At 44.7% G+C, this 27,979-nt stretch overlaps 1 protein-coding gene across 4 annotated transcripts; it reads left to right on the top strand.

Annotated features, from left to right (window-relative positions):
* On the top strand, positions 1-27,151 carry PRKAA2 (protein kinase AMP-activated catalytic subunit alpha 2). 4 transcript variants are annotated; one of them, XM_072128387.1, is made up of 9 exons: positions 1-224; positions 5,357-5,498; positions 12,087-12,180; positions 12,729-12,873; positions 14,848-14,935; positions 15,016-15,240; positions 20,721-21,219; positions 22,106-22,232; positions 22,733-27,151. In XM_072128387.1, the coding sequence occupies exons 1-9, from the start codon at positions 131-133 to the stop codon at positions 22,966-22,968; spliced, it is 1,650 nt and encodes a 549-aa protein (XP_071984488.1). In that variant the 5' UTR covers positions 1-130; the 3' UTR covers positions 22,969-27,151. The 4 variants fall into 4 exon arrangements, with proteins under 4 accessions (XP_071984488.1, XP_071984490.1, XP_071984491.1 ...); XM_072128389.1 differs by having other exon boundaries at positions 15-235; XM_072128390.1 differs by lacking the exon at positions 1-224 and adding an exon at positions 682-700.
* Positions 27,152-27,979: the final 828 nt, after the last annotated feature.

Genomic DNA, 27,979 nt, shown 5'->3' on the forward strand with positions numbered 1-27,979 from the left:
CCTTTCCCCCTGAGCACAGCCTCTTCTCCTGGGCACAGCCTCTTCTCCTGGGCACAGCCTCTCCCCCTGGGCACAGCCTCCTCTCCTGGCACAGCCTCTCCCGCTGCATTGTGGGTACGAGTATGTAAAGATGGCTGAGAGACAGAAGCACGATGGAAGGGTGAAGATCGGACACTACGTCCTGGGGGACACGCTGGGGGTCGGCACCTTCGGCAAAGTGAAGAGCTGAGTGCAGGTTCCTTCTGTCTGGGGGTCTGGGGGGTCTCCGGGCTGCGCCGCTCATTACGTAACCGACTCTGAGAATAGGGAGATACATTGTAACCAGGAGCCACGGCTGCTGCGCACCTCTTACCCCCGGCTCCGGGGATACATCCGGGAGGAGCCGCAGCTGCTGCGCATCTCTTACCACCGGCTCCGGGGATATAACCGGGAGGAGCCGCAGCTGCTGCGCATCTCTTACCACCGGTTCCGGGGATATAACCGGGAGGAGCCGCAGCTGCTGCGCATCTCTTACCACCGGCTCCGGGGATATAACCGGGAGGAGCCGCAGCTGCTGCGCATCTCTTACCACCGGCTCCGGGGATATAACCGGGAGGAGCCGCAGCTGCTGCGCTCCTCTTACCACCGGCTCCAGGAATACAATCGGGAGGAGCCGCAGCTGCTGCGCACCTCTTACCACAGGCTCCAGGGATAAAAGCAGGTGGAACCGCAGCTGCTGCGCACCTCTTATCACAGTTCTCAGGGGCACTTGCTGCAGATACTCGGCCTGTAATAAGGGGGTGCAGGGCCTCCTCGTAGATGATATAATGTATACCCTGGCACTATACTCTGGATACTATACTGATGGCTGTATGGATGATGCATTGTAACTGTATCAGTGACCCCAAACTCCTGACATACTATCTAGTAAATATATAACTAATATTATGGAGGATAAATGAGGTTATACCATGTTGTATGTAGTGATGGAGGGATGGATGATGATTGATCAACCTCCTATGTCTGCTTTACATATATACACTGTATACATTATTCTGCGCCCACTGACTGCTGTATGGATGATGATTGTATATGTGTGATTGTACTATGGATGGTAATGATAATAGTTATGTATGATTATTAGTGGTAGAGATATTCGGTCACATGGATGATGGGGGAGGTTATGTGTTGGGTTATGACACTATACCAGTGATGGTGAACCTTTTAGAGACCGAGTGCCCAAACTACATCCAAAATCCATTTATTTACCGTGAAGTGCCAACATGGAATTTTAAGCAGTAACTTATAGCAATCTGTTCTTCCACATCTTTCAATCGTATCGGCCCCTGAAGCCAGCAATACAAGAAGGAGGGCAAATTCAGACCATCATAGTTTCTTCTCTCCAGGGTCTCTGTCTGTACAGGAAGAATGGTGGGTCTAGCAGGAGGACCTGCAAAGATATTGCAGTTCAGTCCACACCTTTACCTGCAGTTCCAAACATCCAATGAAGTGTTGCTTTAAAGTAGCACTGAGAGCCGCATCTCTTAAGTTGCCTGGGACAGCAGGAAGATTTGGTCCTGTTTGGTGAACTCTGTCCTGAGTGTTCACAGAAATGGCTCTGAGTGCCACCTCTGGCAGCCGTGCCATAGGTTCGCCACCATTGCACTATACTGTGTCTAGTGATGTTGAAATGGATGATGAAGGTTATGTGTGATTGTATCTCCATATAAGATGATGCACTGTACACCTTCTACACCTTGCAAACCCTGGCACTATGTTGTGCCTAGTGATGTCAGTATGGATGGTGAGGGAGGTTATGTATGATTGTAACTGGTATATAATAGATCCCCAGTGACCCCTAACCCCTGCTGGGTGATGAGCTGTATAGCCTAACACTGTGTAACATTGATTCTATACCTTCATTACTATAGTGATTGTATTATGGATGATGAAGGTTCTGCATGATCAACATATCGATGATGTACAGATGATGGCTACTGTGCCTTGTGTAGGTGGGTATGTTACTACATACCTGCCACTGGATACTAAGTATCTACCTCAATCACCCTCTAGAGTCACCTCCCTGCTATTACAATGTTGTCAGTGCATTATAGGGTTAAACAGAGGGTCTTCCCAGGTGAGGGTCTTGTGTACATGGGGCAGGGGCGCACTCCCACCAGTTACATAAATATCCAGAGGCTCTTTAGAAGCAGATGATTGACAGGTGATCCCTCCATCTGTGCTGTGACCCCCCGGTAAGGTAGGAGGGGGGGGGGGATTCTACTACAGTAAATGTTGTTACAACCCACTAATCTTTGTAACTGCTTATATAAATATCCAGGGATCCCCCTCTATATCCCATAGGGAATAACCTGTATGACTGACAGGAGGATCCCACATCTGTACAGGGCTCCACAGGCACAGAAGTATAGTCATACATGTACACAGTGACTGCACCAGCAGCAGAATAGTGAGTGTAGCTCTGGGGTATAATACAGGATGTAACTCAGGATCAGTACAGGATAAGTAATGTCATGTATGTACACAGTGACTGCACCAGCAGCAGAATAGTGAGTGCAGCTCTGGAGTATAATACAGGATGTAACTCAGGATCAGTACAGGATAAGTAATGTCATGTATGTACACAGTGACTGCACCAGCAGCAGAATAGTGAGTGCAGCTCTGGAGTATAATACAGGATGTAACTCAGGATCAGTACAGGATAAGTAATGTCATACATGTACACAGTGACTGCACCAGCAGCAGAATAGTGAGTGCAGCTCTGGGGTATAATACAGGATGTAACTCAGGATCAGTACAGGATAAGTAATGTCATGTATGTACACAGTGACTGCACCAGCAGCAGAATAGTGAGTGCAGCTCTGGAGTATAATACAGGATGTAACTCAGGATCAGTACAGGATAAGTAATGTCATGTATGTACACAGTGACTGCACCAGCAGCAGAATAGTGAGTGCAGCTCTGGAGTATAATACAGGATGTAACTCAGGATCAGTACAGGATAAGTAATGTCATACATGTACACAGTGACTGCACCAGCAGCAGAATAGTGAGTGCAGCTCTGGGGTATAATACAGGATGTAACTCAGGATCAGTACAGGATAAGTAATGTCATGTATGTACACAGTGACTGCACCAGCAGCAGAATAGTGAGTGCAGCTCTGGAGTATAATACAGGATGTAACCCAGGATCAGTACAGGATAAGTAATGTCATGTATGTACACAGTGACTGCACCAGCAGCAGAATAGTGAGTGCAGCTCTGGGGTATAATACAGGATGTAACTCAGGATAAGTACAGGATAAGTAATGTCATGTATGTACACAGTGACTGCACCAGCAGCAGAATAGTGAGTGTAGCTCTGGGGTATAATACAGGATGTAACTCAGGATCAGTACAGGATAAGTAATGTCATGGATGTACACAGTGACTGCACCAGCAGCAGAATAGTGAGTGCAGCTCTGGAGTATAATACAGGATGTAACTCAGGATCAGTACAGGATAAGTAATGTCATGTATGTACACAGTGACTGCACCAGCAGCAGAATAGTGAGTGCAGCTCTGGGGTATAATACAGGATGTAACTCCGGATCAGTACAGGATAAGTAATTTCATGTATGTACACAGTGACTGCACCAGCAGCAGAATAGTGAGTGCAGCTCTGGAGTATAATACAGGATGTAACTCAGGATCACTAAAGGATAAGTAATGTCATGTATGTACACAGTAACTGCACCAGCAGCAGAATAGTGAGTGCAGCTCTGGGGTATAATACAGGATGTAACTCAGGATCAGTACAGGATAAGTAATGTCATGTATGTACACAGTGACTGCACCAGCAGCAGAATAGTGAGTGCAGCTCCGAAGTATAATACAGGATGTAACTCAGGATCAGTACAGGATAAGTAATGTCATGTATGTACACAGTGACTGCACCAGCAGCAGAATAGTGAGTGCAGCTCTGGAGTATAATACAGGATGTAACTCAGCATCAGTACAGGATAAGTAATGTCATGTATGTACACAGTGACTGCACCAGCAGCAGAATAGTGAGTGCAGCTCTGGAGTATAATACAGGATGTAACTCAGGATCAGTACAGGATAAGTAATGTCATGTATGTACACAGTGACTGTACCAGCAGCAGAATAGTGAGTGCAGCTCTGGGATATAATACTGGATGTAACTCAGGATCAGTACAGGATAAGTAATTTCATGTATGTACACAGTGACTGCACCAGCAGCAGAATAATGAGTGCAGCTCTGGGGTATAATACAGGATGTAACTCAGGATCAGTACAGGATAAGTAATGTCATGTATGTACACAGTGACTGCACCAGCAGCAGAATAATGAGTGCAGCTCTGGAGTATAATACAGGATGTAACGCAGGATCAGTACAGGATAAGTAATGTCATGTATGTACACAGTGACTGCACCAGCAGCAGAATAGTGAGTGCAGCTCTGGGGTATAATACAGGATGTAACTCAGGATCAGTACAGGATAAGTAATGCCATGTATGTACACAGTGACTGCACCAGCAGCAGAATAGTGAGTGTAGCTCTGGGGTATAATACAGGATGTAACTCAGGATCAGTACAGGATAAGTAATGCCATGTATGTACACAGTGACTGCACCAGCAGCAGAATAGTGAGTGCAGCTCTGGGGTATAATACAGGATGTAACTCAGGATCAGTACAGGATAAGTAATGTCATGTATGTACACAGTGACTGCACCAGCAGCAGAATAGTGAGTGCATCTCTGCATTATTCAGGTTTCAGGGTGCACTGTTTGAGCCCCCAGCCTTTCCCTTGTAGTGATGGCAGCTGCTTTGCTTTATGACCGGTGACTTTTGTGCTACTCTATAATTTCTGTTATTTTTTGCTTTATACGTCAGATGTTACTGGTCCGGCATCTTCTTTTTACCTTCTGTTCTACAATTTTCACTATTAGATACATTTGTGCTCTCAGCAGCAAATATTAGGCATTATCCTTGGAGAGATGTGTAATCAGATCTTTGGGTATATTGTTAGTAGCAGCAGGACTGTGATATATGGATTTATTTTCCAGGATTGTAGCTTCTCTAAGTGCACTGTGGGAGGTTCCTAACACTGCTGTGCTCTGTGCTCTCTGAATTAAATTACTCCATATCTTTTCCCCTTAGATGTTTGTGACTTCTGTAGTATTCAGGCAAAAGCATAGAAAATCCAGGCTCGGAGCCTGAGGAAGTGTCTGGAGGCAGCTAAATGCAGAGAGCTATGAGCACAGCAGTGTGAGGACACGCCCCCAGTGCACAGTATAATACAATGTATACACTAATGGAGATACTAATGTGCGTCTTGTTGTATCATTGTAGTTGGGGAGCACCAGCTGACTGGACACAAAGTCGCGGTGAAGATCTTAAACAGACAGAAGATTCGGAGTCTGGATGTAGCCGGAAAAATAAAGCGGGAGATCCAGAACCTGAAGCTTTTCCGTCATCCCCACATTATTAAGCTGTAAGTGTCTGATCCATTACTCCTCATCATAAGGGAGAAGCTTCCACTATAGGGTTTACTTACCTCATCCTTTACATCACGCTTTACTCCAGTCACACCCAAAGCTGCATTTGAGAATTACCCCTCCCATCACTGGGCACATGTCATCACTCCTATATGCAGCCAGTGTTTTGCATTGTCCCTGGAGAGATGTGTAATCAGACCTTAGTGTATGTTGTTAGTAGCAGCAGGACTGTGATATATGGATTTATATTCCAGGATTGGAGTTTCTCCAAGTGCACTCGGGGTGTGACCTCACACTGCTGTGCTCTGTGCTCTCTGCAGCCATTATTATTGTCCCTGTAGAGATGTATAATCAGACCTCTGTTGATGTTGTTAGTTGCAGCAGGACTGTGAATGGATTTAAAGGCAAACCTACCATTTGATTTGATGCATTATGAAGCAAACCTACCTTGAGACTGCTGAAGCTACACTGATGCAGGATCATATCTTGGTTAATCCCTGAGCTGAGTGGTTTTGCTGAAAAAACAATTATAACATTCAGGGCCTTGGGAAAGCTGGGTCCGGCTGTCTGCCTAGATCAACACATTAGACACCGAGCTTGTAATTACACATGGAGCCTAGTTAAGACATGACTAATCAACCTAAGCTGGATCGCTCATACACAGCAGCTGGGGGATAGTGCAGCAATTGATTATTCTGCCTTCAGGCACAACCCAGGGATTACATCACCCTGCAGAGAATAACTCACCTACTAGGAGAAGCGCTGAACCAGCCATAGAAGTGACAGAACTTCATTATCATAATCTTATATCTGTTTTAACAGCAAAACCGCTCAGCACAGGGATTAACCAAGATATGATCCTGCATCACACTGCTGTGCTCACTGCATTCAACTGCTTCTCTCCTTTGCTCTGAGTGAGTGCTGCAGTATTCTCCCAGAAACTTGCTACAGCTTTTGTGGTGTCGTTCATGTAGTCAATACTCCAGGGACAGTACATAACACAGTCTGAATGGTCAGACCTGCTGACAGGTTCCCATAAATAGACATTAGGATATAATATTACAGTATAAGCGCTGGCACCATCCTCTGTGTGGTCATTCAGGACCTTGGGAAAGCTGGCACCATCCTCTGTGTGGTCATTCAGGACCTTGGGAAAGCTGGCACCATCCTCTGTGTGGTCATTCAGGACCTTGGGAAAGCTGGCACCATCCTCTGTGTGGTCATTCAGGACCTTGGGAAAGCTGGCACCATCCTCTGTGTGGTCATTCAGGACCTTGGGAAAGCTGGCACCATCCTCTGTGTGGTCATTCAGGACCTTGGGAAAGCTGGCACCATCCTCTGTGTGGTCATTCAGGACCTTGGGAAAGCTGGCACCATCCTCTGTGTGGTCATTCAGGACCTTGGGAAAGCTGGCACCATCCTCTGTGTGGTCATTCAGGACCTTGAGAAAGCTGGCACCATCCTCTGTGTGGTCATTCAGGACCTTGGGAAAGCTGGCACCATCCTCTGTGTGGTCATTCAGGACCTTGGGAAAGCTGGCACCATCCTCTGTGTGGTCATTGTGGCCTCCTCCTCCATCTCCTGCAGCGCTTTGTATATAAACATCATGTTGTGACCTTCGTGTCTCACGTGTCCTCGCTCAGAGACTATAAGCATACGTGTCCCGTGTGGATCTGCCGCTCCGCATCTAATTATAAGGAATATCAGAAATCCTGGAAGTCTGAAGTGTTTCCTTGTATTATTCTGGGAGGAAACAGACTTCATATTAGGAAATCCGATCCAGTGCTTAGATACGTCTCATCGCTGCGGCTATTGTGCTGTATCTGAGGCTGTGAGCTCCCAGCAGGAACTCTATGGATACATTGTATCTCCGGGGCTATCATGTAACAATGGGACAGGTCATAGGGAAATACACACCAAGGAGTCCACATTGTAGTATCTACACTATAGTGTAACATGTATAGTATCACACACTATAGTGTAACATGTATAGTATCACACACTATAGTGTAACATGTATAGTATCACACACTATAGTGTAACATGTATAGTATCACACACAATAGTGTAACATGTATAGTATCTACACTATAGTGTAACATGTATAGTATCTACACTATAGTGTAACATGTATAGTATCGCACACTATAGTGTAACATGTATAGTATCACACACTATAGTGTAACATGTATAGTATCACACACAATAGTGTAACATGTATAGTATCTACACTATAGTGTAACATGTATAGTATCACACACTATAGTGTAACATGTATAGTATCGCACACTATAGTGTAACATGTATAGTATCGCACACTATAGTGTAATATGTATAGTATCGCACACTATAGTGTAACATGTATAGTATCATACACCATAGTGTAACATGTATAGTATCACACACTATAGTGTAACATGTATAGTATCACACACTATAGTGTAACATGTATAGTATCACACACTATAGTGTAACATGTATAGTATCACACACTATAGTGTAACATGTATAGTATCACACACTATAGTGTAACATGTATAGTATCACACACTATAGTGTAACATGTATAGTATCTACACTATAGTGTAACATGTATAGTATCACACACTATAGTGTAACATGTATAGTATCACACACAATAGTGTAACATGTATAGTATCTACACTATAGTGTAACATGTATAGTATCTACACTATAGTGTAACATGTATAGTATCGCACACTATAGTGTAACATGTATAGTATCACACACTATAGTGTAACATGTATAGTATCACACACTATAGTGTAACATGTATAGTATCTACACTATAGTGTAACATGTATAGTATCACACACTATAGTGTAACATGTATAGTATCACACACAATAGTGTAACATGTATAGTATCTACACTATAGTGTAACATGTATAGTATCTACACTATAGTGTAACATGTATAGTATCGCACACTATAGTGTAACATGTATAGTATCACACACTATAGTGTAACATGTATAGTATCTACACTATAGTGTAACATGTATAGTATCACACACTATAGTGTAACATGTATAGTATCTACACTATAGTGTAACATGTATAGTATCGCACACTATAGTGTAACATGTATAGTATCACACACTATAGTGTAACATGTATAGTATCACACACTATAGTGTAACATGTATAGTATCACACACTATAGTGTAACATGTATAGTATCACACACTATAGTGTAACATGTATAGTATCACACACTATAGTGTAACATGTATAGTATCTACACTATAGTGTAACATGTATAGTATCACACACTATAGTGTAACATGTATAGTATCACACACTATAGTGTAACATGTATAGTATCGCACACTATAGTGTAACATGTATAGTATCTACACTATAGTGTAACATGTATAGTATCGCACACTATAGTGTAACATGTATAGTATCTACACTATAGTGTAACATGTATAGTATCACACACTATAGTGTAACATGTATAGTATCGCACACTATAGTGTAACATGTATAGTATCACACACTATAGTGTAACATGTATAGTACCACACACTATAGTGTAACATGTATAGTATCACACACTATAGTGTAACATGTATAGTATCACACACTATAGTGTAACATGTATAGTATCTACACTATAGTGTAACATGTATAGTATCACACACTATAGTGTAACATGTATAGTATCACACACTATAGTGTAACATGTATAGTATCACACACTATAGTGTAACATGTATAGTATCACACACTATAGTGTAACATGTATAGTATCACACACTATAGTGTAACATGTATAGTATCACACACTATAGTGTAACATGTATAGTATCGCACACTATAGTGTAACATGTATAGTATCACACACTATAGTGTAACATGTATAGTATCACACACTATAGTGTAACATGTATAGTATCGCACACTATAGTGTAACATGTATAGTATCGCACACTATAGTGTAACATGTATAGTATCGCACACTATAGTGTAACATGTATAGTATCACACACTATAGTGTAACATGTATAGTATCTACACTATAGTGTAACATGTATAGTATCACACACTATAGTGTAACATGTATAGTATCGCACACTATAGTGTAACATGTATAGTATCGCACACTATAGTGTAACATGTATAGTATCTACACTATAGTGTAACATGTATAGTATCACACACTATAGTGTAACATGTATAGTATCACACACTATAGTGTAACATGTATAGTATCACACACTATAGTGTAACATGTATAGTATCACACACTATAGTGTAACATGTATAGTATCACACACTATAGTGTAACATGTATAGTATCTACACTATAGTGTAACATGTATAGTATCACACACTATAGTGTAACATGTATAGTATCACACACTATAGTGTAACATGTATAGTATCGCACACTATAGTGTAACATGTATAGTATCTACACTATAGTGTAACATGTATAGTATCGCACACTATAGTGTAACATGTATAGTATCTACACTATAGTGTAACATGTATAGTATCACACACTATAGTGTAACATGTATAGTATCGCACACTATAGTGTAACATGTATAGTATCACACACTATAGTGTAACATGTATAGTATCACACACTATAGTGTAACATGTATAGTATCACACACTATAGTGTAACATGTATAGTATCACACACTATAGTGTAACATGTATAGTATCTACACTATAGTGTAACATGTATAGTATCACACACTATAGTGTAACATGTATAGTATCACACACTATAGTGTAACATGTATAGTATCACACACTATAGTGTAACATGTATAGTATCACACACTATAGTGTAACATGTATAGTATCACACACTATAGTGTAACATGTATAGTATCACACACTATAGTGTAACATGTATAGTATCACACACTATAGTGTAACATGTATAGTATCGCACACTATAGTGTAACATGTATAGTATCACACACTATAGTGTAACATGTATAGTATCACACACTATAGTGTAACATGTATAGTATCGCACACTATAGTGTAACATGTATAGTATCGCACACTATAGTGTAACATGTATAGTATCGCACACTATAGTGTAACATGTATAGTATCACACACTATAGTGTAACATGTATAGTATCACACACTATAGTGTAACATGTATAGTATCTACACTATAGTGTAACATGTATAGTATCACACACTATAGTGTAACATGTATAGTATCGCACACTATAGTGTAACATGTATAGTATCGCACACTATAGTGTAACATGTATAGTATCACACACTATAGTGTAACATGTATAGTATCGCACACTATAGTGTAACATGTATAGTATCACACACTATAGTGTAACATGTATAGTATCACACACTATAGTGTAACATGTATAGTATCACACACTATAGTGTAACATGTATAGTATCGCACACTATAGTGTAACATGTATAGTATCACACACTATAGTGTAACATGTATAGTATCGCACACTATAGTGTAACATGTATAGTATCACACACTATAGTGTAACATGTATAGTATCACACACTATAGTGTAACATGTATAGTATCACACACTATAGTGTAACATGTATAGTATCACACACTATAGTGTAACATGTATAGTATCACACACTATAGTGTAACATGTATAGTATCACACACTATAGTGTAACATGTATAGTATCACACACTATAGTGTAACATGTATAGTATCACACACTATAGTGTAACATGTATAGTATCACACACTATAGTGTAACATGTATAGTATCACACACTATAGTGTAACATGTATAGTATCTACACTATAGTGTAACATGTATAGTATCGCACACTATAGTGTAACATGTATAGTATCTACACTATAGTGTAACATGTATAGTATCGCACACTATAGTGTAACATGTATAGTATAGCACACTATAGTGTAACATGTATAGTATCGCACACTATAGTGTAACATGTATAGTATCACACACTATAGTGTAACATGTATAGTATCGCACACTATAGTGTAACATGTATAGTATCACACACTATAGTGTAACATGTATAGTATCTACACTATAGTGTAACATGTATAGTATCGCACACTATAGTGTAACATGTATAGTATAGCACACTATAGTGTAACATGTATAGTATCGCACACTATAGTGTAACATGTATTGTTCTAGCTAAAGGACCTGTTTTACCGTTTTACTGTGTTAAAATTTCTGCTGATTGATCGATGAACCCGAGGAAGGTTTTTGTATTCACTAAATGTGGCTGTATGAGAGGTCAAACTCCTACTGCAAAGGACATTCCCAAAACTATGACACTTCCTCCTCCACTTTTCACAGATTTCCTTACACACTGTGGGTAATGTCTTTCCCTGTTTTTTTCGATGAACTTTATTTTTCCCTTTGGATCCAAATAAACAAAACTTGTGGAATGAATAGTGGACACTTCTCCTGTGGCCACATCACATGTGGCTTCTTGTTGCCAATCGAATAGTATTTACACAAAATGTTGCTATATAATAGTGGTCACTTTTAACCCTTGCCGTCCCGGACCCCATAACCCAGTGTCTCCTCTTGCAGGTACCAGGTGATCAGCACGCCCACAGACTTCTTCATGGTGATGGAGTACGTACCTGGCGGGGAGCTGTTTGACTATATCTGTAAGCACGGGCGGGTAAGTCTAACACACGGGGGACATGGACTTATTGGGGACAGGTTGTACATGACGACATGGAGGTCACCAGGAAGGGGTCACCAGCAACACAGAGTATTTTTGGGAGAGGACTGTGCCATCATGTTACTGGAGAAAGGGGAAGTGACATGAAATGAAGGAATGAAGACAACTGGGAGGCTAAAAAGTAACGGAATAGGGGGCTCACAGCAGCACAGAGTGTTACAGGAGGGGAGTGCGCGGATTTTGTGGAAGGGACTTTTACCCTTTGTGCAGGAGTGTGAGGACAGGGACATGATGGAGACATGTGAGTTGTTATAGAGCAGTCCACAGCAGCACAGAGTGTTACAGGAGGCAGTCATTGCTCTTCTCAAGGAGGCTGCTCACAGCAGCACAGAGTGTTTTAGCAGATTATTACTACTTTATTTTGCTCCTCCCCTTCTCCGTGTGTTCGGCTCTGGCCGCTCCCCTATTCTCCACTTTCGCTTTGGGGTTTGTCTTGGGGCTCATTGATGCATTAACCCCTTCACAGCTGTGATCCCTCCTTGTAGGTAGAAGAGGCGGAGGCGCGGCGCCTCTTCCAGCAGATCCTGTCGGCTGTGGATTACTGTCACAGACACATGGTGGTCCATCGGGATCTGAAACCGGAGAACGTGTTACTGGACGCACACATGAACGCCAAGATCGCTGACTTTGGTATGTGACTCCGCAAGCCTCCCAGGAATGCGGCCAGCAGGCAGGTCACCCCGAAGGGCGTCAGCATGGAGGATCCGGCGCACAAAGGGTCACATTTATTAAAGCGTTTGCGCCAGTTTTGTGTCATGGTCGCAGTCAGTGTACAGACTGCACGAGTTCTGATAAATGTGGACCAAAGGGTCTTAATGTTTCATCAGTTTATCATGAAAAGTTCTGCTTGCTGTCAGGGGATGAAATTCCTAGCTCTGTACACAGCTGAGGGTCTGTTACAATTGCACCCAGTTTAAATCACAAGAAGAATTCTCTCACTTGTTCTGGTAGGAACAATTAAATATACAAAATTGTAGTTCCATGGGATTAACTAAAATGGATGAAACTGGAACAAAACCTCAGCTATGTTGGGTCCTCTTTACATGAGATTATCTAAGCTGGATGCAACTGGAACAAAACCTCAGCTGTGTCGGGTCCTCTTTACATGAGATTATCTAAGCTGGATGCAACTGGAACAAAACCTCAGCTGTGTTGGGTTCTCTTTACATGAGATTATCTAAGCTGGATGCAACTGGAACAAAACCTCAGCTGTGTTGGCTCTGTGAGCTGCTGGACTCCTAGTGACTAGTAGATGCCTCTGGTGGATAATTTTACGCCTCTGTTCTGAGTAAGTGTAGATTTGTGCCATAATCTGTGTCTGCTCACAGCTGACAGTTTGTTACAGTTGTATCCAGCCTAGATCCTTGTGACCTCAGCACAAATCTCTCACCTGTCCTGATTGTTTGCTACAATGTATCACAGCCAAGATATATGAATCTATAGTTCTGATGCATGAGGTCATCTGAGGAGGTGCGATTGTACCAAAACCTCAGCTGTGCTAGGTCTGTGAGCTTCAGAAGGTACATGAGAAGATTCACTATAATCTATGCAATATTTGGTTGTGCTCACAGCTGAGGGTTTGTTAACATTGCATCCGATGCAGATGAATGTAACAATGTGACTTTTTGGGGCCAGAAAACTATGGAAATGATTTAGTATTCGGAACTTTCCATAATCCGGGGATTAAACCTGAGATCCATAATAACGATGACAGGTCTGTCAGCAGCTGCTTGCTGATGGTTTCCACTGACAATCTACTCATACAGGCAGATAATGGTCAGAGGTGGACCGTCCCTTTAAGAATCTGTGCAGTGAGATTATCATCTGAGGTCTTCATATTATCCATGTAGTAATGCAGCCCCCAGGAACCCCCAGGGGTCATCAAAGTCTATGCAAAACCCAGAACTGACACATTGCAACAAACTAACATCCCAACCTTCTACAACTGCCTCACATTCCGGGATCATAAGGTGGGGTGTCCTCACACTGCTGTGCTCTTGGCTCTCTGCATTGAACTGTTCCACAGCCCCACTGGTGACTGCTAGAGTATTGCCTGCTACTATTGAGCAGATGAATGCACAGAGCACAGCAGTGTGAGGACACACTACAATCCTGAAATATAAATCCATATTACAAAGTTGCTACTAATAACAGTATTGACAGATAACAGTATTGACAGATAACAGTATTGGGAGGTATGGTTATCCATCTTTCCACAGAATTACATAACATTCTCTACAGAGAGCACAGCAGTGTGAGGACACACCCCCAGTGCACAGGGAGAAACTACAATCCTGGGGTATAAATCCATATATCACAGTCCTGCTGCTACTAATGACATACACAAAGGTCTGATTACACATCTCTCCAGGGACAATACATAACACTGGCTGCAGGGAGCACAGAGCACAGCAGTGTGAGGATACACCCCCAGTGCACATGGAGAAGCTACAATCCTGGGGTATAAATCCATATATCACAGTCCTGCTGCTACTAACAACATACACAAAGGTCTGATTACACATCTCTCCAGGGACAATGCATAGCACTGACTGCTATCTGTATGGTCAGACCTGCTGACAGGTTCCCTTTCCTCATGTACAGGTCTGTCTAACATGATGTCGGATGGAGAGTTCCTACGCACGAGTTGCGGTTCCCCAAACTATGCAGCCCCTGAAGTCATATCTGGAAGGTAACTTATAGGACCCTGACCCCGGCCTAACCCTCCATACATCCCTCTATAGCTATAACTTCCCGTATCTCATCCTGTAGACTCTACGCAGGACCGGAGGTGGACATCTGGAGCTGCGGCGTCATCCTCTATGCCCTGCTGTGTGGGACTTTGCCTTTCGACGATGAACACGTCCCGACCCTGTTCAAGAAGATCCGCGGTGGAGTATTCTACATCCCCGAGTACCTGAACCGCTCGGTGGCCTCATTACTGATGCACATGCTGCAGGTGGACCCCCTCAAACGCGCCACCATCAAAGATATAAGGTAAAGTCACTGATGCACTGCAGTCATCTCTATCATCTATCTCTATCTAGCTTTCTCTCTGTATGCGTCTTTCTTTCTGTCTCTCTCTCTCTCTGTTTGTTTCGGTCTCTCTCTGTATGTGTCTTTCTTTCTGTCTCTGTCTGTCTCTTTCTGTCTCTCTTTGTCCCTGTCTCTCTCTCTCTCTGTCTTTCTTTCTTTCTGTCTCTCTTTGTCTCTCTGTCTCTGTCTTTCTGTCTCTCTTTGTCTCTGTCTCTCTCTCTGTTTCTTTCTTTATGTCTCTTTCTGTCTCTCTTTGTCTTTCTGTCTCTCGGTCTCTGTCTTTCTGTCTGTCTGTCTGTCTCTTTCTGTCTCTGTCTGTCGCTCTTTGTCTCTGTCTTTCTCTGTCTCTCTCTGTATGTTTCTTTCTTTCTCTCTCTCTGTGTCTTTCTTTCTGTCTCTCTTTGTCTCTCTGTCTCTATCTCTGTCTGTCTCTTTGTCTCTCTCTCTGTTTCTTTCTTTATGTCTCTTTCTGTCTCTCTTTGTCTTTCTGTCTCTCTGTCTTTGTCTTTCTGTCTCTGTCTGTCTGTCTCTTTCTGTCTCTCTGTCTTTCTCTGTCTCTCTCTGTATGTTTCTGTCTGTCTGTCTCTTTCCGTCTCTCTTTGTCTCTCTCTCTCTCTGTTTGTATCTGTATGTCTCTCTCTGTATGTACTGCTTTGGTTTTAATCCCGCATCATGCTTGATGTCAAGGGAGCTGCCTAACAAAGAGCTAGAAGAGGCGTAGTTTTCCTTCTCCCAACCTGGAAAACTTTTCATATTTTCCCAGCATCCCCCTAGTGGAGCATCCATGGCTATAAGACTCCACACAACTACATGGGGGCCTCAATTATCAGTCTATGTAAGGAGAACTCTTACTTTCCTCTCTCTGTTTGTCTCTGTCTGACTGTCTCTCTGTATGACTGTCTCTTTCTCTGCCTGTATTTCTCTGTCTCTCTCCATATTATCTCATCCAAGAAAAGTTTTTTTGTTTAAAGGGAATGTCTATTCTAGAAAACAATTAGTGACTTACGGGTTAGTAGAGCGGGAGGTCTTCTTCCCAGAGTCACATTGATGTTCATGGAGACAGTGTAATACTTTATATCACCTGCGGGGGGGAAACAAAACACTGACTCCACAATTGGATCTGATCGCTGGAGGTCCAGCAGTCTTGGGGACCTTCTAACAAGTAAGGTTGGCCGAAGTGGAGTAGCATCTACTCTGCCAGTAATTGACCTCACTGCATTGGCCATGCTGGGATTTATAGTCCCACATCTGTGCGGAGCAGTAAGATAAGAGGATTTAGTGTTTTTTCAGAATCACTTAGGAAGGAAACATCAAACATTCGCAGAGGCTGAACGACTTCTCCAAGCAAACGTTTAACACGGAGCGGCGTGACCCGTCCCCGACCCTTGCGGCAGCGCGGTGGCACCGGCTCCACTGACGGAGGGATGTCAGGGGCTTAACGCTAAGTTGTGTTATGACAAGTTCATTGTAACCATAGCAAAATGTATTATAGCGTGAAAGAGGGGATTATGGGTAATCTCCCACATCCTGAATCACATGCCAGAAACGCGTCTCGGGAGTTTGTTCTGCGCTGGGGGCCCCCAGGAAGGGATTTCTCGCAGCCTTGGGGACCGGGATGTTTGTTCTTCTCTTGTCCCCGCGCCCCTTCACTTGTTTTTGATCGTGTGACGGATTACAGAACAGGGTTTAGCAAATTCAATTAAGTCGGTGTATGAAATGCGCTGGTGACCTGTCAGGCGTCCGGGTTAATGACTCCTCTCAATTGAGGTGGGGGGGGGGGGGGGTGTTTGACGTTATTGTTGAAATTCTGTAGAGCACCCGTCTGGAACACAGTCATACTAAGTGCTCCCCAGTCACATGTCACGGAGAGGGCGCTATGACATCATCGGCTCACATGTCACGGAGAGGGCGCTATGACATCATCGGCTCACATGTCACGGAGAGGGCGCTATGACATCATCGGCTCACATGTCACGGAGAGGGTGCTATGACATCATCGGCTCACATGTCACGGAGAGGGTGCTATGACATCATCGGCTCACATGTCACGGAGAGGGCGCTATGACATCATCGGCTCACATGTCACCGAGAGGGCGCTATGACATCATCGGCTCACATGTCGTGGAGAGGGCGCTATGACATCATCGGCTCACATGTCACGGAGAGGGTGCTATGACATCATCGGCTCACATGTCACGGAGAGGGCGCTATGACATCATCGGCTCACATGTCACGGAGAGGGCGCTATGACATCATCGGCTCACATGTCACGGAGAGGGCGCTATGACATCATCGGCTCACATGTCGCGGAGAGGGCGCTATGACATCATCGGTTCACATGTCGCGGAGAGGGCGCTATAACATCATCGGCTCACATGTCACGGAGAGGGCGCTATGACATCATCGGCTCACATGTCACGGAGAGGGCGCTATGACATCATCGGCTCACATGTCACGGAGAGGGTGCTATGACATCATCGGCTCACATGTCACGGAGAGGGTGCTATGACATCATCGGCTCACATGTCACGGAGAGGGCGCTATGACATCATCGGCTCACATGTCACCGAGAGGGCGCTATGACATCATCGGCTCACATGTCGTGGAGAGGGCGCTATGACATCATCGGCTCACATGTCACGGAGAGGGTGCTATGACATCATCGGCTCACATGTCACGGAGAGGGCGCTATGACATCATCGGCTCACATGTCACGGAGAGGGCGCTATGACATCATCGGCTCACATGTCACGGAGAGGGCGCTATGACATCATCGGCTCACATGTCGCGGAGAGGGCGCTATGACATCATCGGTTCACATGTCGTGGAGAGGGCGCTATGACATCATCGGCTCACATGTCACGGAGAGGGCGCTATGACATCATCGGCTCACATGTCACGGAGAGGGCGCTATGACATCATCGGCTCACATGTCACGGAGAGGGCGCTATGACATCATCGGCTCACATGTCACGGAGAGGGCGCTATGACATCATCGGCTCACATGTCACGGAGAGGGTGCTATGACATCATCGGCTCACATGTCACGGAGAGGGTGCTATGACATCATCGGCTCACATGTCACGGAGAGGGCGCTATGACATCATCGGCTCACATGTCACCGAGAGGGCGCTATGACATCATCGGCTCACATGTCGTGGAGAGGGCGCTATGACATCATCGGCTCACATGTCACGGAGAGGGTGCTATGACATCATCGGCTCACATGTCACGGAGAGGGCGCTATGACATCATCGGCTCACATGTCACGGAGAGGGCGCTATGACATCATCGGCTCACATGTCACGGAGAGGGCGCTATGACATCATCGGCTCACATGTCGCGGAGAGGGCGCTATGACATCATCGGTTCACATGTCGTGGAGAGGGCGCTATGACATCATCGGCTCACATGTCACGGAGAGGGCGCTATGACATCATCGGCTCACATGTCACGGAGAGGGCGCTATGACATCATCGGCTCACATGTCACGGAGAGGGCGCTATGACATCATCGGCTCACATGTCACGGAGAGGGCGCTATGACATCATCGGCTCACATGTCACGGAGAGGGCACTATGACATCATCGGCTCAAGTGTCATGGTAGTGGTGGGTGTTGGAAGGTCCTGTCTTCTATCTTCTCGAATACTTCATGATGTCATTGATGGCACGGTGACAGTGTGATGTAATAAACAAGCTCATGTAAGAGTGGTGTGAGTTGTATTTTTGTTTGGCATGGACCTTGTGATGTCATCAAACCAATTCATTATCATGAAACGATTGAGCATCCATGAGTCCTTCAAAGCCAGGGGTAGTACTACTGTACACCATGGAAGGGAGTGGTAGTTGGGGTTATGGGGTCTTGTCTGCTACCTACTGAAAAGTTCTACAAGGCAAAGATGCCTGACCATGAAGTAAGGTTGTTCCTCAACTCCCTCCTACTGGTCCTACTTAAGATGAATGAATAATTCTGGATGAATGATTGAATCTTGTGCCAATGAGGTAGAGCGTTGATCTTCTGGTGCTTGTGTTGTCTTCTCAATGGCTTCCAGATGAGGTTCATTTATTTTTGTGCCTGTGGGAAGTTGTAGAAACCTATTACCATATATACTTGAGTATAAGCCTAGTTTTTCAGCACAAAAAATGTGCTGTAAAACCCTAACTCGGCTTGTACTCGAGTCAAGGAAAAAAACTAAAAGTGAACTCACCTTCTGACGCTCCCCGGCATCCATCACGGCTCCGACATCAGGTCCTGGTCCGTCACAGTCTTCGTGACGTCAGCCGCATCGGCACAGACTATGATGTCAGCTTGCGGCTGATGTCATGGTGCCTGCGACGGACCGGGAGGGCCGGCAGGCTATATACTTGAGGGCGCTGGCAGGCTATATACTCGAGGGCGCTGGCAGGCTATATACTCGAGGGGGCTGGCAGGCTATATACTCGAGGGGGCTGGCAGGCTATATACTCGAGGGGGCTGGCAGGCTATATACGACAGGGGCTGGCTATATACTCCAGGGGACTGGCAGGCAATATACTACTGGGGACTTGCTAGCTATATACTCCAGGGGACTGGCAGGCTATATACTCCAGGGGACTGGCTGGCTATATACTCCAGGGGACTGGCTGGCTATATACTCCAGGGGACTGGCTGGCTATATACTCCAGGGGACTGGCTGGCTATATACTCCAGGGGACTGGCTGGCTATATAATCCAGGGGACTGGCAGGCTATATACTGGGGGGGCTGTGACCAATGCATTTCCCACCCTCGGCTCATACTCGAGTCAATAGGTTTTTCCATTTTTTTCCGTAAAAATTAGGGGTCTCGGCTTATACTCTCGTATATACGGTACATTATCTTATAGTCGCGTATATACGGTACATTATCTTATAGTCGCGTATATACGGTACATTATCTATTGACTGAAGATCTAAGCTTTATGAGGTCATTGTGCCAGGACTGTGACATCATCTTGAGTTAGTGAAGCCTTTTAAAGAGTATCCGAGAGCTGTTGGTAAGCACCTCATCAACAGTGTGACATCATTACCAATGATTGGATGCCCATGAGACCTTCGATGTTGGGTATAACATATCTTGGTGGTGGTGGTTGGGGTTATTGGGTCTTATCCACCAACTACCTATAATGTCCACAAGTCACTGGCTATTGTTGTCCTTATCTCCAACTACTGCTCCTATTAGATGATGGGAATCCTGGAATGATGGCACCTGGTGCCAATGGGAGGAGGTAAAGGTTTATCTACTGGTTGTGGTTGGGTTGAATAATTCTCTTCCAGTAGTCATTGGGATGGTTAGGCTCTATTGACTTGTTTCAGTGATATTTTTGGGTGGATTCCCATGATTTTAGTCAATGAGTCCATCCCCACCTGAGGGTCCAGAATTAATATTTCACTCTGTTGACCATGTCTTGTTTGTCCCTCAGAGAACACGAGTGGTTTAAGCAGGACCTTCCCAGCTACCTGTTCCCCGAAGACCCATCGTATGACGCCAACGTTATTGATGATGAAGCCGTCAAAGAAGTTTGTGAAAAATTTGAGTGCACGGAGTCTGAGTTCATGAACAGCCTGTACAGCGGAGACCCCCAGGACCAGCTGGCAGTGGCGTACCACCTCATCATAGACAACCGCAGGATCATGAACCAGGCCAGTGAGTTCTACCTCGCCTCCAGTCCACCCACTGGATCCTTCATGGATGAAATGCACATGCATCCAGGGGTCAAACCTCACCCAGAGCGGATGCCGCCTTTAATAGCTGACAGTCCTAAAGCCAGGAACCCCCTAGATGCCCTCAACACCACCAAACCTAAGCCCCTGGCCGTGAAGAAAGCCAAATGGCACCTGGGGATCCGCAGTCAGAGCAAACCCCATGACATCATGGCCGAGGTGTACAGAGCAATGAAGCAGCTGGATTTTGAATGGAAGGTGAGAACATGACGGGATATGGCATTTCTGGGGCCCATAGCAAAGTTCTGTCTGGGGGTCCCTTATTCTTAGCTCCACTATGATGGCGGAGCGAGGAGTCTATTGCTCCCTGCTCTACTGTAACTTTAAACTATATTGGCTTATGGAGGATGTCATTGTGGGTCCCCATCTTCTGAGTCACAAATGTTCTCTTCTACTGTCTGATCTGATATTGATCACCTTTCCTAGGGGAACCCAAAGAAAATTACACCCTCTGAGGGTAACATTATCCAGTGCAATGCAGGAGCCCACCCACTTACATGGGGCTTCATCTGACATAGATAAAACCTGTCCCCCTCCATTATATTGTCTCCCAGCTGAGCATGTATCACTTACCCTCTCCATTACATTGAGTCCTGGTAGAGGTGGGCACCTACCGTGAGACCCTTGACCCCCGCCATACTCTTTATTACATTGAGTCCTGGTCCATGGGTGCACTTACCTAAGATGCCTAACCCTCTCCATTTCATTGTGTCACCCAGCTCAGCATGTGTGCACCTACCATAAGACTCCCAACCCCCTACATACTGTATATTACATTGTGTCCATGTGTGCACTTACATCAGGACCCCTATCACCCTCCATACCGTCCATTACATGCCCATGGTCCATGTGTGCACTTTCTGTAAGACCCCTATTCCCTTCCATTACATTGTGTTCACCTACGATAAGACCCATATCCCCCTCCGTACTGGGCATTACATAGTGACCTGGTCCACGTGTACACTTAGCATTAGACCCCTATCCCCTTTGTTGTTTCTAGGCAGCCCCCACCCAATGGTCCACTAATGATGACATTGTGGGAGCTTCCAAGCCCTTCCGTTCCTCACGTTGTGCCTCTCCCCAGGTGGTTAACCCTTATCATCTCCGGGTACGACGGAAGAATCCTGTGACTGGAAACTATGTGAAGATGAGTCTGCAGCTCTACCAGGTGGATAATCGCAGTTATCTGCTGGACTTCAAGAGCATCGACGGTACGTCCTGAGCTCTTCCTGTTAGTTAGAGACATTTCTAGGCACTAGGCAATTGTGTAGAGGCCCCTTTCCTATGTCTGTGTGTAGCCGGCACCTGCTCATACACCTGCTGGGGCATTTCTGGGGACCTAAGTGGATTTGTGCCTAGGAGGCCTCAGCTTGGCTCCAGGACCTTGTGTGTGTCTAGGGCTCTGGGTGGCTCCTGTATGGACCATCGATACTAAGGAGCTGGAGACATCAAGACCAGTAAACCTATCCCATCAGTCCACATCTTGGGCTAAAAGCATTGGGGTCCAGCAGGTTCCTAACACCAGTTCCTATGGTAGCGGGTCTGACCGTATTCTCAGGAATATCCCCACAGTGGTGGTTACTGGAGAGTCACAATAATCTGGGTGAATGTATCACACCCAACTAAATCTTGCACAAAGGGTTTCAAGCAGGTTCTTGACCTTGATGATGATCTTCTACATCCCTGACATCTCACATCTTTTGCTCCGCAGATGAAGTCATGGAGCACAAGTCCGGCTCCTCTACTCCGCAGCGCTCTTGTTCTGCAGCCGGTCTGCACCGACCCCGACTGAGCATAGATTCTGTGAGCGCCGAATGCCCTTCCCAAAGCGGATCCATGTACGGCTCCATGTCTGGCTCCTTCTCCATGGCCAGTCCACGGATAGGTAGTCACACCATGGATTTCTTCGAGATGTGCGCCAGCCTGATCACCACGCTGGCCCGCTAGCCATGGGACACCCTGTCCTGCCGGAGTCATTAATGTCCTTGCCACTTTAAAATAGTTTGGATTGTGATTGTAGAATTTTTATTTAAAGGGATTCTCCAGCTAGATCTGAGAAATATCTGATTAATAACGCAGTCAGGCAGGGATAGGCTGTGACTGCTGCCATATCTTTTATCTTGGTGGCCCAGTGCCAATCTATTGGAGGTAGACTGGTTGTAACAGAACAGGACATCAGTAGTATAGATGTAGACTATGCGCTTGCCATGGGTTCTCCCATCTTTATGTTTGCTAATAATAAAGTTCCTCAGGGGAGGAGCCTCACCACCCAATAGAAAACCAGGAGATGAGTAGACAACCCTAGAGTTATGTAAAAGGTCTAGAGAGGTTACCAAACACCATATCCTTCTGACTCAAATGAAAGTCCAACATCAGCCCAGAGAGCCTCTTTGATATTTACTATTGGGCTCCTTCCCTTCTCTGTCCCACACCAGGCCATTTTGGCTCTGAGCTAAGGATTTTGGTGGCACAGCGCCAACCCAGACTTGAGCAGGGTCATGTAAGACAGGCTGGTACATCAGAACATGTCAAAGGTGTCTTAATTTTTTGCAGAAGAGCTAAAAATTATACCTGTCCTGATTTCTGTCAGGAAGACTCCTCCCCTGAGGAACTTTATGATTAGCAAATGTGGTCACAGGGAGTTGTGTCAAGGAGATGGAGGGTGTAACAAACACCCCATCCTTCTCTAGCTAAAGCCCAAACCCAGTCTGAGGGTCAAGTTGATCTTTATTATCTCTATCTTCTTTCTTCCCCACCAAGCAGGGGTGCCCCAGCCATGAGGCAAGTTAAGCCTATTGCCTCAGGCAGCACCACCTGCACCATCAGGGGTGCAGCCAAATCCCAATGTCAGTATGGGTGTGAGACACTACAAAATAACCTGATATATGACTACTGGAGAGCTCAAGAGTTTAGGTTCATCCCTGCCACCAGTCTTAGGTCTTTATTTCAATTGGCTCAAAGGGCCCAGAAAACTCCCCAATAATGAAAAACACTTCAAGAGTTTTCTATCACATATTGAGGGATTTTGTAAAACAAAATTTAGATGGAGAACCCCTTTAGATTAAAGGGGGTTTTCTGATTCTGAGAAAAGTGTCAGCCCTCAGTCCTTGGGCTCTTCCAGTTCCATCTGCATGGAAGTGCATCCTGACGACTACGCCAATCCCTGGTTTTAGACGTCGTCTGATGCTCATTCAGACCGGGATTGGCTTCTCAGTCACGTGCAGAGGTCCTATGGTTAATAAAAAAAAAAAAAGAGGTCCCTTTAAGAATCAGAAAACCCCTTTAAAACAGATATTTAAAAATTTTTTTATATATTTAAATATTTATAAAAAAAATATTTCTTTAACAATAAAATTATTTTAGGAGGTTGCGTAATTTAACTCAGGCAACGTGTAGAGTGCGACAATCCGCACCGAAACACCACAAACCCCAACAGCTGCTGCTTACAATAGAACTAGAAGATCTGGACAAAGACCAGTTCCCATCTTGTAGTGTGTTTTTTTTTTAAATTTTTTTTAGGGTTTGAGTCTTTTAGACATGAGATGCGCTGATTCTATGACGCAGCTAATTTATTACTAGAACTGGAAAGTTTTATTTATTTTATTATATGATAGTCCTACGATGAAGAGCCGCCTATTATTTTTCTATGTGCACGATATAAAAAAAAAAAAAGGCAGAAACGAAAAAACCTTAGAGAATTTTATGCAAACAATAAGAGAGTTTTTTCAGTAGAGTATTAGATAATCACCTGTTAAAAAAATGTAAAAAAAAAAAAAAGTTGATCTGCTCTCTGTGGTCCTTTTGTCCGCCGTCTTGTGTTTTGCCACTTAAGAGGTCTCGCGTTTCGCTGCCACCCCTTTAAATAGACCCCTTTAAAGAGGCCTCATAGTGCCAATCAATGTGTTAATGCAGCTTAACCAAAAAGTCCTTGTAATGGTCTTGAGAAGCTTAGAAGGTTCAATGATGAATGAGGAACCCACTAATATATGATGGACCCCCCCCCCCCTTTTCCATGCCAGGTTAAGTGGAGGTCATTGAGGGTGAAATACCCCTCCTGGGGCACTTGGCCAGTGATGAACCCCAAAAATATCTTGATTTTAGTATCACATGATCAGAACCACCTTCTAATGTCCACATCATTTTCAAAAAAATCTTAAGTTGTCTTATGGGAAACAGAGGCCCCCGACCCCACAACAAAGAAATCAAAGCACCTCTGCACTTTTTGATGGGCGTTCCTGAAAAGCAATACTCCCCTCATTGATCCACCATCATTCCCATTTTGGCGCTGCTCTGGTCCTCGGGGTGGTTTCTACTTCCTGTTTCCTGTCAGTGCACAGGAAGTGCCACTTAACTAACCAATGGCTGAGATGCATCAACATTGTGGCCACTGATTGACTGAGTGTTCATTGATTGGAGGGACAAGACAGTAGAGACCAATGAGGGACTCAGATGATATTGAAAGTGGAATGATGGCAGGGCAGGGCTGGGGAGGGGAAAAAAATTTCAACCCCTTTACTGGACCATCTATACAACCAAAGCCCACTGGATTTCCTTCAAATCAAAGACATGGATGAAGGAGGCGGGTTTGGAGATCTTTGGTTTGGTCATCATAGATTGAAGACATAGTTACCAAGCAGATGTCCCATTGCACCCCCATTTTACCGTACTGTATATAGGGGGGTGATCACGTAACGATCATTGATCTCTGATCTGGAAGTCAAAAACATGTTCCTTGGCCTTGGACCTCCACATGTTGGGTTCTTAGAAAGTTGTCTAAGTGGAGAACTCAGTTTTGAGGGCAAGATGTAAGTTTTTGATGTCTTGGTGTAAGCAAGTGGTATACAGAGCAGGCATGGGGGGGGGGGGGGTTATGTGGGGACAGATAGTTTTGTAGTTGAGCCTACTACAATGGGCTTGACTAGTAAGATATGGTTTAGATGAATATCATGGAGTAAGGGTAGATGCTAGTATATACAGTATGTATATGGGACTGTAAAGCCCAAGATAAATAAATGTATCATGGGATGAGGGTTCCGACTTTAGGGACCCCCACTACTCACTGTAGGTCTGTAGGGACTGTAATGAAGCAATGGCCCATTGACCCTCCCCCCCTTATTCATAGCCAGTGGGACTGTGGAGATGTGTGACCACCAGGAGCCTGGACTTCCATTATAGTAATTGGGGGGAGGGGGCGGTCCCCAATGTGGGGACCTCATTGACATTTGTTAACTGTGGATACATAAATGTAATGGGGTGAGTAGTCAATGGAGGTCCATGATCAACACCGAATTGAAAGGTGGGCGGTAGTAAGGGTCTGGATGTGAAGGTTCAAGCTCTCTGATGTGTATACAGCTCCCATGCAGAGCTATGCGCATCCGCAGATACAGATGACACCACCCACATGTAGTTTACGGTTACAATTTATAACCTTGGAAGAGCTACATACACAACTTAAGAGATTTGTTCTACAATGGTTACTTTTTTTTGTAAAAATTGTTGCAACAAAGAGAATGTTGACACCTTTTAAGGGCATCTCGAAGTAAACCCAGTCAGTTTCCCCTCAAAGGGGCAAGAGAAGAAGTATACATCAGTGTGATACCTTTTATATAGTGAGGGGGAGGGTATTTGGGGGATTTTATCCACTTACACAAGGCTTATAAGGAAAATCAACTTGATTTTGTGTCCATATCAAGTTGATTTTGTCAAGTGTTTGAAGCCGCTTTAAGTTTTATGTAATTGACTTTTATTAAGCAGGGGCGGAGCTGTGTGCATGGTGGTAGTCCCGCCCCTGCAGAGGCCTGAGTAGCCCATACTACAGCATAGTCTACTGTGTAGCCCCCAGACAATGCTCAGGTGGCCATGTTGTTCTTGTTGTCATTGTGTCTGTCTTGTCCCTTGTACAGATGTTTTGTTTCCATTCATGTTAACCCTTTATGACAATCTTGTAAACCCTCGTGTCACGTCATAGTCAGTGTTGAGTGTTAGGACTGTGAGATACTACAATGTGCAATACAGACACAGGAGCTTTACTATTGATTTGTAGAATTTTTTTGTATTCCGGATTTTCCGCCCTAGATTGCATTTATCAGGATGATCTGCGATTCATCTCAATAAACCAGTGTGAACACGTCCCAACGCCTCGTCTCTTTGTTACAAATGTCTCAAAAATGTCACACAAACGTCTCAAGTCATTTCTTTCTATTTTCTAAGTTTTGCTTAAAGTAAACCTACCGCCACGGATCTACCTATTAAGGTAGATCCAGTGGTAGGTTCCTCTAATGTATAGACGTAGAGCCCTTTTTAGGGCTAATTCTTCTGTGGCCGATAACTTTCATAAACTTTACTTTGCCAAATATTCAAATTATCTAAAGAGGCTACTGGGGCGTGGAGTAGCCGGAGCTCTAGTAGCCTCTTGTGTTCCGCTTAACCCCGAGATCTTCAGCTCCTGGTACCTGCGCGCACCTGGCTTCTGCGAATGCACAGAAGTACCGGATTCAGAGCAGAGGCCGCACAGCCTGCATTCTGCGCATGCACAGAAGTACCGGATTCAGAGCAGAGGCCGCGCAACCTGCATTCTGCGCATGCACAGAAGTACCGGATTCAGAGCAGAGGCCGCGCAACCTGCATTCTGCGCATGCACAGAAGTACCGGATTCAGAACAGAGGCCGCGCAACCTGCATTCTGCGCATGCACAGAAGTACCGGATTCAGAGCAGAGGCCGCGCAGCCTGCATTCTGCGCATGCACAGAAGTACCGGATTCAGAGCAGAGGCCGCGCAGCCTGCATTCTGCGCATGCACAGAAGTACCGGATTCAGAGCAGAGACCGCGCAGCCTGCATTCTGCGCATGCACAGAAGTACCGGATTCAGAGCAGAGGCAGCGCAGCCTGCATTCTGCGCATGCACAGAAGTACCGGATTCAGAGCAGAGGCCGCGCAGCCTGCATTCTGCGCATGCAC

This window comes from Engystomops pustulosus, chromosome 10 (assembly GCF_040894005.1).
Source record: "Engystomops pustulosus chromosome 10, aEngPut4.maternal, whole genome shotgun sequence".
Taxonomy (NCBI): Eukaryota; Metazoa; Chordata; class Amphibia; order Anura; family Leptodactylidae; genus Engystomops; species Engystomops pustulosus.

Bases quoted from the DNA above. Each gene is read 5' to 3' on its own strand.
- PRKAA2 (XM_072128387.1), top strand. From the start codon at position 131: ATGGCTGAGAGACAGAAGCACGATGGAAGGGTGAAGATCGGACACTAC. The intron at 225-5,356 runs GCTGAGTGCAGG...GTATCATTGTAG, and splicing joins CACCTTCGGCAAAGTGAAGA to TTGGGGAGCACCAGCTGACT. The intron at 12,874-14,847 runs GTATGTGACTCC...CCTCATGTACAG, and splicing joins CGCCAAGATCGCTGACTTTG to GTCTGTCTAACATGATGTCG.